The sequence below is a fragment of the Natator depressus genome, chromosome 1, assembly GCF_965152275.1.
Source record: "Natator depressus isolate rNatDep1 chromosome 1, rNatDep2.hap1, whole genome shotgun sequence".
Taxonomy (NCBI): domain Eukaryota; kingdom Metazoa; phylum Chordata; order Testudines; family Cheloniidae; genus Natator; species Natator depressus.
In genome coordinates, this window is record NC_134234.1 from 101538573 (window position 1) to 101557143 (window position 18571).

Genomic DNA, 18571 nt, shown 5'->3' on the forward strand with positions numbered 1-18571 from the left:
GGAGCTCTTTTGCGTTCTGGGACTCCATCATGGTCACCTCCGCTGATGAGCTCTGCATGGTCACCTCCGCTGATGAGCTCTGCATGGTCACCTGCAGCTTGCCACACTGGCCAAACAGGAAATGAGATTCAAAAGTTCGCGGTTCTTTTCCTGTCTACCTGGCCAACTCAATCTGAGTTGAGAGCGCTGTCCAGAGCGGTCACAATGGAGCACTCTGGGATAGCTCCCGGAGGCCAATACCGTCGAATTGTGTCCATGGTACCCCAAATTCGACCCGGCAAGGCCGATTTAAGCGCTAATCCACTTGTCGGATGGAGTAAGGAAATCGATTTTAAGAGCCCTTTAAGTCGGAAAAAAGGGCTTCATCGTGTGGATGGGTGCACGTTTACATCGATTTAACGCTGCTAAATTTTACCTAAAGTCCTAGTGTAGACCAGGGCTAACAGACCAAGGCAACAGAAGAAAACAGATTTTTTTTTTTTTTTAAACGAGGGGGCTGTAACCTGAGGAATCCTTTGGTCATGAGCCCAAATTTGGTTCACTATTGCTACTCTAAACCTTCGTGAAGCACACCAATTTTCAAAGCAATCCACCTAAACATTTGGATGTTAGACCACTTACAAGATTTGATCTTTAAGGCATAAAAAATCCTCTAGTTCTTTCTTTGTATTGGTACGTGTACATTGTAAACATGTATATTTTCTTTAATGTTGTTCTCTATTTGAGTCCCGTAAAGATTTAGTGGGTACCATGTGCTGCCTTGGGTAAAATGCTGCAGTGTGAAACCATTTTTGACTCATATCTCATCAATAGGTTCATTTCTAGCTCTGGGCAAAAAAAAAACCCCCACCTAGAAACTTTTTTTTTAAAATGTCATTTTTTGAGAGAGCTTATCTCCAGAACCCCTGGCTTCGATGACTCCAAATTTGTGCCATTAATCCTGGAACCTTCTGAGATACAGTCAGATTTCCTTGAAATTTGGTGTATGTCAATTTTAGAGGATTTAGAAAGGTTGTCCTTTAAACTGGTAATGATGCACCCACACCACTATATAATAAACATTCTTTGGGCTAGATTCTCCCCTGTGAACGTTATTGCTATTCATGGTCACTGAAACCTGTAGTTTCAGCTTGTAGTTTCATATAATTCTTTGGCGGGGAAGGCAAAGTTTACCATTCTTTTCCCAAATTTGAGCAAACTGTATTAATGGTCAGCCACTTTAGCTCCCCTAGCTACATGAACCATTTGGCTCATGCAAAAAGTCATGCTGCTAGGTTATTACCTGTCTGCTGCACCTGGATCCCACCTTGAAGGGGTAAGGAAACTCCATGGCAGAGAGGTAAGCAGCATAAATTAATTTGAGCTACTTTGATATGTGGACTTGCTGTAGAATCTGGCAGACACTTGCTGCCCTTCCCGACCCATAGAAGTGTGAGGTCAGCAGGAAGGGTGGTATTCCCCTCATGTATGCTGGATTCACGGGTGCAAGCTTCCCTCTTCTCATAGAAGTGGTGGAGAGAGAAATTCATTGAGGGATGAGGCCATTCAGATGCTTGCTTCTGTCATTAAAGACCTACACTAGAATTTATTTTTGAACTGTTTTGTTTTCCTATACAATGCATTTAAAACTGAAAATAAAATGTTTAATCTTCTGTGTTTTCATTACATGCTGTCGCAATTTTATTACTCGTTTAAAAATAAGATTATGCAAAGTAATGAGTGATCTCTTCTGTTTAAACCCACCCCTAAAAGGACAGAGGTTCCTGTGAGAGAGGGTAGGACTAATGCCATACATAAACCAAAATCTGTTTTCCCCACCATAGTTTCACTCAATCAGGATTGCACAAATATATTTTATTTATTTAAAAAAGCTCTGCAGAATTCATACCATATAGAAGCTATTTAACATTTTTTTTTCGGGGGGAGAGGAGTTCTATGCAATAGGAAAAACATAGATATGTACTCATGTGCACACTTCCCTCTCTAGTTCCTTTTTTCCCTCTAAAATAAATAAATTAATAACTTTTAGTGTAAAGCTTAAAATTTTGTAAATCACACATCGTCTTTATTTTTATAGCTGTATTATTTTTATATTCCTATCAGCATTAATCCTGAAAACTTTACACTGAGTGGAAGGGAAAGTAAAACTGCAGTTCTCATCAATTCAATACAAATTATTAAAAGCTAAATGAATAAAAAAAGGCCAATTGCTGATATTTCGAAAGATAAAATCTGTCTTCTTTTAATAAAAAGACTCAAACTTTCACATTCTACATGAGTATCAATCTTATAAGGAAATAAAGAAATGTAAAGCCAGTTCAGACAATCAATATTTTAATTCTGTCTTTTCAGGACATCACTAGTCTGAAACAAAAAAAGCTACTACAGAAACTGAGAGAGCAGCAAAAGCTCTTAGGTGGTGATAGAGAGAAGTAGGAAATGCCAACATCTAACAGTGGGATTGCCCAAAGGAGTCCGGAGCATGGCATTGTGTCCGATGGAAATAAAAAAACAAACAAACATTAATGTATCTTGAGTTGAGTGTGGTATTTCTTTTTCCTTTAATGAGGAAGAAATCGTGCTGCTTTTTTTTTTTCCCCCCTTGTGCAGGTAGCTTTATTGAAGTCGACAGTGAAATTAGTAATGACACTGAGTTTCCAGGTGAAATATTTAAAACATCACATGCTCCCTCTGAACCTGATGAGACATTGGCTGTTGAAGCAGCAGCTACAGAACTGGAGAAGGAAGGAGATGATGGGGCCACAGAGAACCTCCTTAAAGACGCTGCTGAAGAAGTGCAGCTGACTATTCATCAGAATGCTGAAACCAAAAAAGACAGGGAAGGTGCAGTGAATGAGTGGCAAGATATTAGTTTGGTAATGATACTTGTTTTTCGTTAGTTGTATTGAGTGAATAGTAAAGTAATCTCCAGTTAAATTGCTTTTCTAAAGGACACTATTGAATGGACACTTACGGCAGAGCTATTGTGTGCCTCCTTTAACTTACTGGCTGCTTCCCTGTCTTGTTCATTTGTCTGCTTGAAAGGTACAGAATATATTGAGCCTGGTTTTTCAGAGTTGCTGAGCACCCACAACTCCAGATGAAGTCAGCGGGAGCTATGAGCGCTCAGCTCTTCTGAAAAACATACCTATTTATACCTTTATGATGTGCTTCATTAGGAGAGTATGAAAACTTACAGGCATCTGTGTGAATTAGTGGTGCACAGGCTCCTATTGTAATGATAGTCAAGCACATATATATGTATAAACAATATATACTTCTCTGTTGGTATGACCAAACTTTGCTTTTATTTAATATGCAGGAGGAATTGGAAGCTCTGGAGAACAACCTTTCTGTTGAGCAAAACATGCTTCAGGCTCAAAAACAACAGCAGGAACGTATTGCTGCCACTGTAACAGGACAGATGTTCTTGGAAAGTCAGGTAATGTTTATTGAAGGTCATATTGACATTAAAAATAAAAATCACTGTTTGTACCTCTTGGCAAGTCAAACAGTATATCAGACGCTATTTACAATGTTTAATTCTGGATCACTTTTCTCACTTATGAGCTTGTTTTCTTTCCTCAGCCTACTTGAGAGAGTATTAGAAGAAGAACATGTGTCTCAGATTCAAAATGCCTGAAATAACTACTGTTACACTCCACAGTTACAGTTTATATTTCATGAATAAATAAGGGAAAATATCTTCCCTTTTTTTTTCCAAGTATCAAGCTTATTTTTTTTAGTGTGGGGCAAGAGAAGGGAGCAATAAGATTGAGTAGAAATTAAAAAGCCTTTATAAGGTGAAATGCAGCAACTTGTACGTACAATTTTTGAAAATATACACAAACAATTGTTCTCCATGTTCCCGGAAGGAAGGACAAGAAGTAATGGGCTTAATCTACACCAAGGAAGATTTAAGTTAGATGTTAGGAAAACCTTTCTAACTATAAAGGTGGTTAAGCTCTGGAATAGGCTTCCAAGGGAGATTGTGGAATCCCTATCGTTGGAGGTTTTTAAGATCAGAACACATATCAAGGATGATAAGCACAGGACTTCCCAAGGTCCCTTCCAGCCCTACATTTCTATAATTCTATGAAAACTAAAAAAGTCTTTTGGATTATGCTTGGGTGTGCCATATCAGGCTTTACAGGCTGTGTTCATTTTTCTGCATTTCTTACCAATTGAGGTCATGCTAGTAGCTGATTTTTTGGAAGTGTAAGTACTCTCTGTGTCAGGCTCTGGTTACTGCACATATACACAATAGTATTTTTTTGAATCCTTACAGGATTTTCACTTTTGTGGGGCTTAGATTTCGTGTTTATCATAGTCGAATGAAAAATATGCTTGAATGCTACCCCCGACTTTTTACCTGTACAACATTGTGTCAGTTTGTATGGAAAGTCAGGTGGGAGCGAAACCCCTCTCCCCTCACAATAACATAGAATCACTCTAATTTTAATGCCGGTAAACTGTAGCCAGTTAAGGTTTCCTGTAGATTTTTAAGGTCAGAAGGGACCATTATGATTATTATCTGGCCTCCTGCATACCACTGGCCAAAGAGCCTCACCCCGTAATATCTGCATCAAACCCATAACTTTTGTTAGAGCTATAGCATATCTTTTAGAAAGAGATCCTATCTTGATTTAAATACTTACAGGTTTAAAGGTATCTGGCTTTGATTAAAGACTATACTGACTCGACACCCCATGAAATAACACACAGTGGTGGTATAAATGATCTAATATTTGTAAACTATGTTCCAAAATACTAATTTGCAGGTTTTCTTTGGAGGAAAAGGAGGATTGTTCATATGGTATACATTGTGTCCCAGTTTCTCGGATTAAAAGGCTTCCTCATACTTTCACCATGATGTGATTTTAACCCCCCGCCAATTAATTGTACTTTGGTAAGAACTTGAGATATTGAAAGCCACATGGTGGCAGACAGACTATTAATGCTGTAACTGAGCCTAATTTAACAGTAAAGCTGAGCAAATTGTTTTGAAACAGACTTTAATAGGGTACAGAACACAGTTCAAGCAAGAGTTCTCTGAAAAAAATTAATCGTGCAATGAATCGCATTGTTAACGGAATACTGTTTGTTTAAATCTTTTTGGATGTTTTCTACTTTTTTAAATATAGTTAAATTACAACAGAATACAAAGTGTACAGTGCTTACTTTATATTTACTTTTGATTACAAGTATTTGCACTGTAAAAAAACAAAAGAAATATTATTTTTCAATTCACCCTATACAAGTACTGTAGTGCAATTTCTTTATCATGAAAGTTGAACTTACAAATGTAGAATTATGTACAAAAATAACTGCATTCAAAAATAAAACTGTAGAATTTAAGAGCCTGCAAGTCTACTTAGTCCTACTTCTTGTTCAGCCAATCGCTCAGACAAACAAGTTTGTTTACATTTGCAGGAGATAATGCTGCCCTCTTCTTGTTTACAATGTCACCTGAAAGTGAGAACCGGCGGTCTTGTGGCACCGTTGTAGCCGGCGTCGCAAGATATTTACGTGCCAGGTGCACTTGAATATATTCATATGTCCCTTCATGCTTCAACCACCATCCAGGGGACATGCGTCCATGCTGATGATAGATTCTGCTCGATAACAATCCAATGCAGAGTGGACCAATGCATGCTCATTTTCATTGTCTGAGTCAGATGCCACCAGCAGAAGGTTGATTTTCTTTTTCGGTGGTTCGGGTTCTGTAGTTTCTACATGGGAGTTTTGCTGTTTTAAGACGTCTGAAAGCATGCTCCACACGAAGGCACTTCAGATTCTTAAACCTTGAGTTTAGTGCTGTGGCTATCTTTAGAAATCTCACCTTGGTACCTTCTTTGTGTTTTGTCAAATCTGCAGTTAAAGTGTTCTTAAAATGAAAAACATGTGCTGGGCAATCATCTGAGACTGCTATAACATGAAGTATATGGCAGAATGCAGACAAAACAGAGCAGAGGATGTACAATTCTCCCCCAAGGAGTTCAGTCACAAATTTAATTAACACATTATTTTTTTAACAAGTGTCTCAGCATGGAAGCATTTTCTTCTGGAACGGTGGCTGAAGCATGTAGGGGCATGTAAATACCTTGCAGTTCCGGCTACAAAAGTGCCATGTTCTCACATTCAGGTGACATTGTAAATAAGAAGAGGGCAGCATTATCTCTGTAAATGTAAACAAACTTGTTTGTCTTAGTGATTGGCAGAAGAAGAAGTAGGACTGAGTGGATTGGTAGGATCTGAAGTTTTACATTTTGTTTTTGAGTGCAGTTCTTGTATGAGGCAAATTGAAAAAACGATTTCTCTTTATCGTTTTTGCAGTGCAAATATTTGTAATGAAAAATAATATACACTTTGATGTCAATTACAACACAGAATACAATATATATTATAAAAATGTAGAAAAATATCCAAAATTACAATTGATATTCTATTGTTTAACTGCGATTAAAACTGCAATTAATCACAATTAATTTTTTTTGAGTTAATCTCATGAGTTAACTGTGATTTAATCGACAGCCCTAAAAAAATGTAAACATTATACCTTTGGTAGCATTAGATAAAAATGAATCATATCAGCCTGAAAATACTATAAAATGATCCACTAATGCACAACCATGCTTTGCAGAAGGGAGGAAGGAGAAGAAATGGGGGAGAGTAGTTTCCATAGATGGGGGGGAGGAAATTGTGTAGAGAGTGTACATGGTACATAACTGGAGTTATGTCACACAACAGCATATTTAGCAGAGTCCAGTCAGAAACTTGTTTATCAGAACACCTTTCTAAAGATGATTTATCCGCACCGCTGACCCATGTAAACATACCATTCATTCATATTACAATAAGAATTTTTAGAAAAACAAATACAAAACTTCTAGGATGTTATTGCTACCTTTCATGGTCAGAAGTACGGCTATAAAATTACTTGCTCACAACTGTTTGTCTTCCTGTTTTATGCTACATCATTTATAGAAGTGGAGCACCCTTCACGTTAAATCATTGCAATAGTGAAGTCCAAAGTGAACTTCCTGGAATCTGTAAATTGGGAACACCAGAATTAAAGTGGTGTCTGCTGCCAAACATGCTTGAGGACTTTTCAAGCCTTGTAATACTTCACTTTCCTAAAAGAATATTTATATGAGTAACTTGTATGAATTAAACAGTTAAGGAGGCTGGGTGTTTTTCCCTCTAAGTTAGTGATCTACATAGCCAGTTTTCAGTCATTTTGGAATTGAGAAGTACAGGGAGAAAAATTAGAGGGAGCATTTAGCTTATCCAAGAGACAGTTAAGGAGTGACTTGATCATGGTCTACAAGTACCGACATGGGGGAAAAGATTTCTGATTGCTAGATTAAACAGCCATCTGCTAACAGTTATAACTAGATCCAGTGGCTTGAAGCTGAAAGTGGACAAATTCAGCCTAGAAATAAAGCACAAATTTTTAACAGTGAGGATAACTAAGCATTAGAACAACTTGAAAAGGAATGTGGTGGATTCTCTGTCACTTGAAGTATTTAAATCAAGACTGTGTCTTTCTGAAAGGTATTCTCTAATTCAACCAGAAGTTGTGGGTTTGTTGCCGAAGTTACTGTGGGAAATTTGATGGCATGTGTTTTGCAGGAGATAAAACTAGATCAGATAAGACCTCAAAATCTATAAAAACTGATTTCTGTTCTTTTGTCTCTGGACTGAGATACTTTGTTCCTAGATATATTCTATTAAAAAGAGAGCCAGTGAACACATGCTTCTGAAGCATGTTCTGTTCCTGCACATATTTGCATTAAATACAGCTTGCCTGACACCTTATATTCTTGAACTGTCTTCTTCCATACTAGCTCACATTTCATGTAATGGGTTTCCTCACAGAATAAGGTGCTACTTGCCATGTGTTAGGCTTGTGGAACTGTATCCAAAGAGAGTATAGCTGACAAAATGATGACCTATCCAACTGGTGAAGGCTGCCTTCTTCCTTATGAGGTCAGCATGGCATCTCGGTTGGAGAGCTGGGGATGGGAGGGGGGATGTCCCTGCCCCCATCTCCTCTCCAGTTCAGCTCATCCTGGATACAGGATGGGGCTGGGGGGAACTGCCATTCCAGACCCCATCATCACATCTCAGGGCTACCTCCCCTAGAAAACAGAAAACCATCATAGGCTCAAGTGGGTCAGAAACCAAAATCCTCAAACTCCACCAAAGTAAAGTGATAGTGTAACAGTTGACTTTCCTGTCAGTACTTGTAAGTAAGATGAGTAGGATTTGGCCCCTTGACTTTTTAATGTAAATTGTTTAGGTTTGTTATGAATGGGTAAACATTATCCAAATGTGAACCAAGCTCATTTTTGAGTCAAGCAGGCATGTATTATGAGCTATCCTTTTCGATGAAGTATTAACCCCACTTTCTGTAGGAACTTCTCCGTCTGTTTGGTGTTCCTTACATTGAAGCACCCATGGAGGCAGAGGCTCAATGTGCTGTCTTGGACCTTACTGATCAGACCTCTGGGACAATCACTGATGATAGTGATATTTGGCTATTTGGAGCGCGGCATGTTTATAAAAATTTCTTCAGTCAAAACAAGTATGTGGAATATTACCAATATGTGGATATTCAAAACCAACTAGGTAAGGTGCAAGTGCTTATAAGCTGGATATATTGTTAGGCAGTTTTTTTCTGTATCTTTTTAATACTGGAACTCATTCAGAATCATATAACTATTGTGGTGATAACTTTTATTGAGAGAGATCAAAGTTACATCAGATACCAGCCTTCTATGTTGGTTTGTGCATGAAGTAATCTCTCTGAATTCACAGCCATCTGTTGCACTGGGGCTAGGCTAGTGACCTAATTATGATAGTAATAGTGGCTACCATGTATGAAATGCAAGTGTGTTTTCTGGTAAACATTCACATTTTGTGTGAAGAAGAGAAAAAACTATGCATAGTTTTAGTCAGAGCAAATTTATATAGGCAGATTACAAACTTCTCTAAATAGAAGTTTCTTTTGGACGTACTGACAAACATGTTATAAAGGGATCTAATGGATTAAATCACTTTGTAGAAAGATTTTCAATTACTAATTAACCCATGATAGTATTTTTCCTTCTGATTGCTTGTGGAAGACCAAAGATGAAAAAAATATACTGGTCTGAACAAAATTTTTTAGCCATGGTACATAGTAAACTATTGAACTTTTAAACTTGTGTGTCTGTCACCTAATTTATTAGGAACAATTTCTGCGCATTTCAGCTCTTCCTCAGCCATTACTTTGGCAAAACTACCACAAAACTCCTAGTTTAGAGATTTGAAACAATATTTTAATGTGTTTATTGATTATTGATCATGCAAAACTTCTCAATAGTTTTACGTAATGAAAAAGTATTTGTTTTCCTGCTGTGGTTTGTTTCCCAGCAAAGTCTTTTTTGTCCAGTTTTTGTCCAGTTCTGTGGCTGATGTGATAAGCACTTCTTATTTCTATATGCAAGAGTAGCTACAGCAGTTCAAGAAGATAAGTGGAGAAAATATCAAAGTTGGGGTGTGAGTGTATAAAAGCAAGTCTTTTTTTTTTTTTTCTCTGATTACTTTATTTGTGCCTTTGTGGCAGCGGTTGCAATTGCTTATGTGGAAAAGAAGTGTTTTTGTGTTTTTAACTATCTGTGATATATTTGGTTTTGGTCTGTTTTGGGAAAAAATCAGTTTCACTTTGTCTTCCGTCTTTCCTGTTCTTCCTTTCTTCTGCACATGGTTCCCTGTGCCCAGTGGTCTTTCTCTCCTGCTGCCATGGACATTCTGATTAGCTGCCTGATGGACCATCCTAGCATGCAAGCTCCTCCCTTCTCCCTCTCCATTGAAGTAATTTCTGGAGTAGGCTGGTGGATCCAGTCCCTGAGGAGTGGTTCTGGTTTTGTGTCCTCTTGTAACACCAATTCCTAGTAGTGGCAGCTAGGTTGATGTCTCCTCTTCCTTTCCAGCTGTTTCAAAAGAGCTTGGAGGTGCAACTTGAAGCAATGAACATCATCACCCTGTGTCCTGTCAACACAGTGTGATCAGCCTCCAGCCAGGGAGCATAGACCACACAATTTGAGAACCACTGCTTTTAAGCCATTTGAATACTGTGATTCCAGACTTCAGAAGGTTGTGTGCAGCAATGGTTCTGTCTCTGAATTCCTGATATCAAAGCCACTAAACTTAGGTCAGAATTGAAGATGGGGTGAGATGTAGATGATTTTTTTTTTTTAAGATGTAAAATAATTTAAAGGCCAGAAATTAATGAAGTCCCCAGGGTTCCAAACAGCATTTAATTTTGACTCTAAGGGGTTGTCAGATACAGTACCTTAAAGCAATCACTAGTGGTTGGACCAGCAGTAATGTTTTGAGGTTGGTCCAGAATGTAAAGCAAGCCCTGACCTTGAATCAGAGTAGCTTTGATCTCTGTCAATGCCTGTGCTTTTTCCTGTTACTGTTTTTATTTTCAGATAATGTACTACTGTTGTCTGTGGGAGAACAGAGCTTAAATTCATAGAGTAATGTCTGGTTTACGTTTTCTGTCTTGCAGGGTTAGACAGAAGCAAGTTAATTAATTTGGCCTATTTGCTTGGAAGTGATTACACTGAAGGAATCCCATCTGTTGGCTATGTAACAGCAATGGAGATTTTAAATGAATTCCCTGGGCATGGAATGGAACCTCTCTTAAAATTCACGTATGATTTATTTGATTTTTTTTTCCATAATGCAGATGTTAGTTTTGCATATTTTTCTATCACTTTAACGTGTAACAGAGATGTTGCGAATATAGGTGAAGAGTAGGGGTTACTATAGAAAACAACAGAGCTATCATAGGTCTGGAAGGGATCTCAAAAAATCACAAAGTCCAGCCCCCTCTGCTGAGGCAGGACCACATACACCTAGACCATCCCTGATAGGTGTTTCTCCAGTGTTTCCTTAAAGTCTCCCAATGGTGGGGATTCTACAGCCTCCATTGGATGCCTATTCCAGAGTTAGCTACCCTTATAGTTAAAAAGTTTCTTCTAATATTTAACCTAAATCTCCCTTACGACGTAATGGGCTCAATCTACAGCATCCTACATTCAATAAAAATGGAGAACAATTGATCGCAGTGCTCTTTATAACAGCCCTTACCATATTTGAATACTGTTGTCAGATCCCCCCTCAGTTGTCTTGTGCAGAGGTGCAGCTCTGGGGGACAGAGAGCCGAGGGGAGTTCTCTCCCCGCCGCCCGAGCCTACAGTCCCAGCTGAAGCCCTCACCTCCCCCCCACCCCCCGCACTCCAACCCTCTGCCCCAGCCCTGAGCCCCCTCCCACACTCCGAACCCCTCGGCCTCACCCCCGCCACATGAATTCTGTTACGTGCACCAATATGGAGGTGATGATGTATCATACGTCACCCCACATATTGGTGCATGAAACAAAATTTATTCTACACATGCGTGGGAAAAATTAGAAGTAACACTGACTGTAACCCCAAGATGCTTTTTAGTAGTACTACCACCTAGCCATTTATTCCCCATTTTGTAGTTGTGCATTTGATTTTTTCCTTAAGTGTAGTACTTTGTGCTTGTCTGTCTTGAATTTAATCTTGTTAATTTCAGACCCATTCTCAAATTTGTCAAGGTTATTTTAAATTCTAATCCTGTCCTCCAAAGTGCTAGCAGCCCCTCGGAGGTGGTGTCATCTACAAATTTTCTAAGCATACTCTACACTCCATTATCTAAGTCAGTGGTTCTCAGCCAGGAGTACACAGAGGTCTTCCACGGGGTATGTCAACTCATTTAGATATTTGCCTAGTTTTACAACAGGCTACATGAAAAGCACTAGCAAAGTCAGTACAAACTAAAATTTCATACAGAGAATGACTTGTTTATGCTACATTGTATACTATATCAGTGTTTCCCAACCTGGGGGTTGTGGTTTATTTTATAATATATGGTAAAAATGAGAAAGTAAGCAAGTTTTCAGTAATAGTGTGGCTGTGACACTTTTTTTTGTATTTTTATGTCTGATTTTGTAAGCAAGTAGTTTTTAAGTGAGGTGAAACTTGGGGTAGACAAGACAAATCAGCCTCCTGAAAGGGGTTCAGTAGTCTGGAAAGATTGAGAACCTCTTCTGATTGCCTTTTTTGTCCCTTGTTAGCTGTAACTCATTTTGTTCCTTAGCCTTTCCGGTTTTGCCCCTTCATGCTTGTGCTATTCTTTTGTACTTCTCCTTAGCTATTTGGAAAGGTTTCCATTTTTTGTAGAACTCCTTTTTTATTTTCAGGTCATTAGAGAGCTCCTGATGGAGTCATATTGGCTTCTTACTATCCTCCCTATGTTTCCTTTGCACTGAAATAGTTTGCAGTTGTGCCTTTAATATTGTGTCCATGAGAAACTGCTATGGGACCTTACCTACCTGTTCTCTGAGTTCGTTAAGGTCTGTCTTTTTGAAGTCTGTTGTCCTTATTCTGCTGCTCTTACTCCTTCCTTTCCTTAGAATCATGAAGTCTATCATTTCATGATTGCTTTCACTCAGATGGTCTTCCAGCTTCAGATTAGCAACCAATTCATCCCCGTTGGTCAGAATCAAGTCCAAATGGCTATCCCCCTGACGGCTACTTCCACTTTCTGATAGAAGAAGTTGTCCTCAATGGATTCTAAGAAATTAGCGGATATTTTCTGTAATATGGGAAAAACATGTCTGGGTAGTTAAAGGCCCCCATTACTACCAGATTTTGTGTTTTTTAGATATTTCTGTTTGTTCTAAAAATGCTTTATCCACCTCCTCTTCCTGATTTGGTGGTCTATAGTAGATTCCTACCATGATGTCTGTGTGTAGCAGCAGGCAGATAAATGGAGGAATTCCTACCTAAAGTGTCTTCGTGCCTTTCGATTGTTTCTTGGGGCAGAGATTGTGCCACCTTGTTGTTTGGAAATTGCCAATCGTATCTTGGCGCTACTGGAAACAAATAAGAAATAATAATAATAAAGAGTGTTTAAGTTCTCCTGATAGCCCTTGATATTGTAAAATGTATTTTACTGAAACAATTGTATGTCTCTCTCCTCCTATGCTGTTCAGTGAATGGTGGACTGAAGCTCAGAAGAATAAGAAAATAAGACCCAATCCACATGATACTAAAGTAAAGAAAAAACTGCAGCAACTGCAGCTGAGTCCTGGCTTCCCAAATCCAGCAGTAGTAAAAGCTTACCTGAAACCTGTGGTGGATGAGTCAAAGGGGTCATTCATCTGGGGAAGGCCTGATGTAGAACAGATCAGAGAATATCTTTTTACAATCCTATCTGGTTGGAGTTGTGAACCAAAGTTGCTTTGATAGAAAAGAATGCATGAGTCTATTAGTAAATTCAATAACCGAGAATCAAACTCTGATTGTCTCACTTGCGTGAGGAGTGATATTGTAGTCTCACTCACTTCAAGCAAAGGTAAGATGAGGAGGATTTCACTCTAAACGTAACTGCAAACAAAATCAGTGATTCCATCCTCACTTTATTTGTACTCCCTTGCCACTGTGCACGTATTTCTTGCACTGATTGCAATTTGAGATACAGCACTGTGTCTAAAAATGGTAATTGATCCATAGTTAGCTAATTAAATGAAGCCTCTGGTGTATATACAAACATTGAGGTTTTTTTCTTTTCTTAAGGTTAACATATTTTTACAACAATATTGGATGTAGCCAGATGGATCTTTTTGTTGTTTGAAACACAGTTTATGAATAATAGAAAAGAATAAGCTTTTCTGAAGACATTTGGGATAATACTGGCGATAGTTATTAGACCTTGAAATTTCCTTTGATCTTACAGTGAAAAAACTTTTAGGTACAGTATCTTTTTTTTTTTTTTTTTTTTTCTTTTTTTTTTTTTGAGATGCGTGGTTAGGTAAGGAACTTCCATTTTTCACATTCATACTTTGGTAGTAAAACGTTTTTCAAATTTTTGATGAACCTTAACTGCCTACACATTCTGTCAGAGTTGCTTTGGCTGGACTAGGACAAAGACAGATGAAGCCCTTTTGCCTGTACTTAAACAGCTGAACTCACAACAGGTAAGCATGTTACTGGAGGATTTTATGTTGTTTAAGGCTGGCTTGAAAATTTAAAAACTAGTATTTTTAAAATAACCAACAAAGCTTCAACAAAAAGTATATTACAAACCTAAATCATTTAACAGACTCTTGGTCAAATTCTGTGTTGAACTACAACCCCTGCAATTCCATTGAACTTGTGGGCTGTCACAAGTTGTAAGTCAGCATGGAATTAGGACTTATGCATATAGATATTAAAATTGTAAGTAAATGTATTTTTAAAATGACATAACATTAGATTGTAAATTCTTTTGGGCATAAATGTTGTACAGTTTGTGTGCTGTGAAGCACTTTAGTATAATTTTAAATGCTGTAAATTAGTAAAATCTAATCGTTCTTCTCCCTGTCAATTCCTGAGTTCAGGCTTCTGTTTCTTCTGCAGTAGCTGATATTACAGATTCCTAAAGCAGCATAGGTAAACCCCATTTAATCCCTACTTCTGGTGCAGTGAAGCTTGGCTCCTCTAGGATTTTCAAAGCAGGCTTGCCAGTCTTCCATTCATGTAAAGCCTGATCTGTCTGAATGTTTTTAAATGTTCTCTCAAACAGTTTGGCTAAATGAGTTTGTACTGTATTTTCTATAAAGCTTTATATGTTAGTAATCTCATCAGCTCTTGCAGGGAGACGCAGCTCCCTGAATATAGGAGTAGGTAGATAAATGGAGGAATTGCTTTTAAAATACTTCTTGTTTTATAACATAAATATATTGATGACTTTTAGATCTACACACACACTGTTAACAATGTGGAATCTTAAGTGACTCTTTCAAAAGGGTTGCAGGTAAGGCTTAAAATGTTGCAGTAAGCCTTCAGCTCATTTGATCAATGAGAATAACGTTTTATTTCACTGGTTTGTGCAAATGAAAACCATAGTTGTAGGGTTTATTTAGTAAAGTAATCATTTTATTATGTTAATAGATTTGCATTTGAGAATATGTTAATAAGTATGTGTGTTTGCAGGTCTGGGAGTCTCCATTTGTGCTGTAACTGCAAATAACGTATTAGAAGCATGAACACAGTATTTGTAAAACGTGCAGGGAATTTTGCTTCCTTAACCATTAATTTGTTCCTTTAAACAGGGCTGTAGTGTTTCTTGCTGTAAGGAAGCTTTTAAAACTTACTGAATAATTACACAATAATATAATTACTAATCTCTTCTGGTAACTCATCTTGTACTCTGTATATTCTTGTGATTCATATTTCATTTATTTGAGCAGTCTTTGTTCTACACCAATTTAGACTATTGCATAATCTATTTTATTTATAGAATGCCTATCACCATGGTATCTAAACTTCACCTCTTTAATTGTTGTGTATACTTGTAGACTCAACTTCGAATTGATTCATTCTTCAGACTAGCACAACATGAGAAGCAAGCCATTAAGAGCCAGAGACTTCGAAGAGCTGTGACTTGTATGCGGAGGAAAGAAAAAGAAGCAGTAGCTGATGAAATTCAGGAGGCTACTGCTGTTGTAGAAAGAGAATTTAAACACGGTCAGGAAAGGAAAGGAAAAATAGCTGTCCAAGGTACAACGGATCTATCTACTGCAGCACAAAGCCAAAGGATAAAAAGGAAAAAACATTCAAAGTCCAAAGAGGAGAGTTTCCATGGAGGCGGTTTCATTGGTGTGGTGCAGCTGTCAGAAGGATCCAGTGGGTCTTCAGGGGAGGATTCTGAAAGTGAAGTTTTAAATAAGAGCAAAAGAGGAAAAACTGTCAAGGAATCAGCAATTCAGAAAAACACAGTGAGACAGGAGGAAGACGTGACTAGTAGCTCAAGTGGTGAGGGTGAAGATGAAGAAAACACAGTCATGGTGACTGCCCGATCTGTGTTTGAGGGCAAAAAGGGAAAATCATGGAATATGAGAGGAAGAAAAAAGAAAAAGTGCTAACTGTGTGTGTTTGGGGGGGGGGGGGGCGTTGTTTATGATCAAGTCTTCATCTGTAAATACTCTAATGAATTCTCTGGTAGAAAAGAATAAACGTAAATTATCCCTTTTTTTTTTTTGGTCTTCTGTGTATTGTATTGACATTTTGACTAGACTTCTTAAATAAGAAGCAGTTTTAGCAATCTTGAACTGCAGTTTTTTCAGGACAATTATTCAAAAGGTCCAGTGTTGGTCTTTTTATTCAGTGAAAGCTTCCATTAAATAACTCAGGAAAAACTCCTATTTACTTTGTAAAATTGGGCCTAACGATGATTTGTCAGTGTTTATTTCCTAGGAAGTGAGATAGTTGTATTACGTCACCATCTATCAACTTCACAATTCAGTGAAGTTTGAGACCTGATGTACAGAATTTGGGAGTACAGGGGAAAAGAAAATAAGCTCAGACAGTTTTGGTTCTCTTATCCTCTTCGGTCTGCCTGTCTTCAAAAGTTTCATGTTCCAAGTCTGTTGTTTACTACATCATTCATGGTGAAAAAAACCTATAGAATCCTATGGTAACGGAAGAGGGAAATGGCAGCACTGTGAGAATTTAAAGAATCCAAAGACAAATAATGTCTTGTAATATTAATCTTAAATTATACTTTCTGCCTTCAGATGTGTGTAGGAGGAAGAGGGACTGAAACATAAGCCCTTGTATCAGAGGCCTGGGCTAAAGTTGCGGTCAAAACTTTGCTCATATAAAGCAAAATCAGGCTGTGAGCTAGAGGCAAGCCCGGCTCACAGAATCTGACAAGAAAAGCGCTGATTTTGCAAAATACACATTCCTAAGAGGTGCTAGACACAGAGCACTCATGCAAACAAATTCCAGAAGGATGATACCAAAACACCTCGATACCAGCACATTCCCTAAAGATAACAAGAATACACTGACCCGTCCTAAAGATAAGATCAGGATACTGTGTGATGGATAGAGATGTACAAGATGATGGGTTGTAATCGACTACGTCAGAGGGTGTCAACTAACTCTGCCAGAGGAGCAGTACATAACTAGTTTGTATTGATGTATAAAATGGAGCCTCAAAGGGAGTATCTCTGGCCAGTCTAGGGGGGAATGGAAAGTCCTGCCATTCACTGAGCTGTGTCCATTGTCACAGGCATACATGTGCTAGTGTAACTGTAGACATTGATCCGGGGAGCATGCTTCGTCAACAATAAACCTGGCCAGGTGCCTTCATACCTTAACGGATCTTGTGGTGATTGGGCGGTTCACTCGAGGTCTGCTGTGCCAGCTGTTTGCGCAGAGCTGAGATGGCACACAGAACACATGCAGCCGAACATCTGACGACAATGTGTATAACTCCCGTTTGAAGTCATGGGAGTCATCTGAGCATGTCCAAGGGCAAAAATTGTCCAAATTCAGAGGTGATGGGAAACTTAGACTCCATTAGACCTTACATAAGACGAAACACTGGCAATGATGCAGGCAGTGATTCGACGAAAACACCCTGTTGGTGTTTCAGGATGCCTGCCAGTCTCTGGAGTCCTGGGAGGCTCCCTGCTGTAGTACAAGGAGCCTTTCAGACCCTTTAGACAGGGTTCTAGGGGCTGGCAGGTTTCCCACTCTGAGGTAGCAGCCCTATGAGTCCCTGTTTGAGCCAGGACAGCTCTGTGGCCAAAAGCCTAGCCTCCGGAGATGTGGCTGGAGCTTCCAACTGGGACTCCCAAAGCTGGAATATTCCCTGCCAATTACTAGCGAATCAAAATTGAATATATTTCTCTGTTTCATGACTGTTCACTGAATAGAAAAGAATTCCAATTTCATGTTTTGTTTCAGGAGCAACATATCCCAGCTAGATGCAAACCAAAATCCCTAAATTTTGGCCAACTCTGCGTAAGACCAACTAAGCACTGGTCTACACTTGAGGTCGGATTTAGCAGCGTTAAATCGGTTTAACCCTGTACCTGTCCACACCATGAAGCCCTTTTTTTCGACTTAAAGGGCTCTTAAAATCGATTTCCTTACTCCACCCCCGACAAGGGGATTAGCGCTGAAATCGGCCTTGCTGGGTCGAATTTGGCGTACTGTGGACACAATTAGACGATATTGGCCTCCGGGAGCTATCCCAGAGTGCTCCATTGTGACCGCTCTGGACAGCACTCAACTCAGATGCACTGGCCAGGTAGACAGGAAAAGGCCCGTGAACTTTTGAATTTCAATTTCCTGTTTGGCCAGCGTGGCAAGCTGCAGGTGACCATGCAGAGCTCATCAGCAGAGGTGACCATGATGGAATCCCAGAATCGCAAAAAAGCTCCAGCATGGACTGAATGGGAGGTACGGGATCTGATCGCTGTATGGGGAGAGGAATCCGTGCTATCAGAACTACATTCCAGTTTTCAAAATGCCAAAACATTTGTCAAAATCTCCCAGGGCATGAAGGATAGGGACCTGAAGCAGTGCCGCATGAATCTTAAGGAGTTGAGGCAAGCCTACCAGAAAACCACAGGGGCGAACGGCCGCTCCGGGTCAGAGCCCCAAACATGCTGCTTCTATGATGAGCTGCATGCCATTTTAGGGGGTTC

The 18571-nt window shown here is 39.0% G+C and overlaps 1 protein-coding gene across 2 annotated transcripts in view; it reads left to right on the plus strand.

The window, feature by feature from the left end:
* Positions 1-16006, plus strand: part of ERCC5 (ERCC excision repair 5, endonuclease) — a 36762-nt gene extending 20756 nt beyond the window's left edge. For both annotated transcript variants that reach the window (XM_074963304.1, XM_074963314.1), the window contains exons 11-17: positions 2611-2876; positions 3323-3442; positions 8421-8634; positions 10565-10709; positions 13082-13282; positions 13981-14065; positions 15428-16006. In XM_074963304.1, coding sequence (XP_074819405.1) covers positions 2611-2876; positions 3323-3442; positions 8421-8634; positions 10565-10709; positions 13082-13282; positions 13981-14065; positions 15428-15994 — 1598 coding nt within the window. In that variant the 3' untranslated portion in view covers positions 15995-16006. The remainder of the gene's footprint in view (positions 1-2610; positions 2877-3322; positions 3443-8420; positions 8635-10564; positions 10710-13081; positions 13283-13980; positions 14066-15427) is intronic.
* Positions 16007-18571: the final 2565 nt, after the last annotated feature.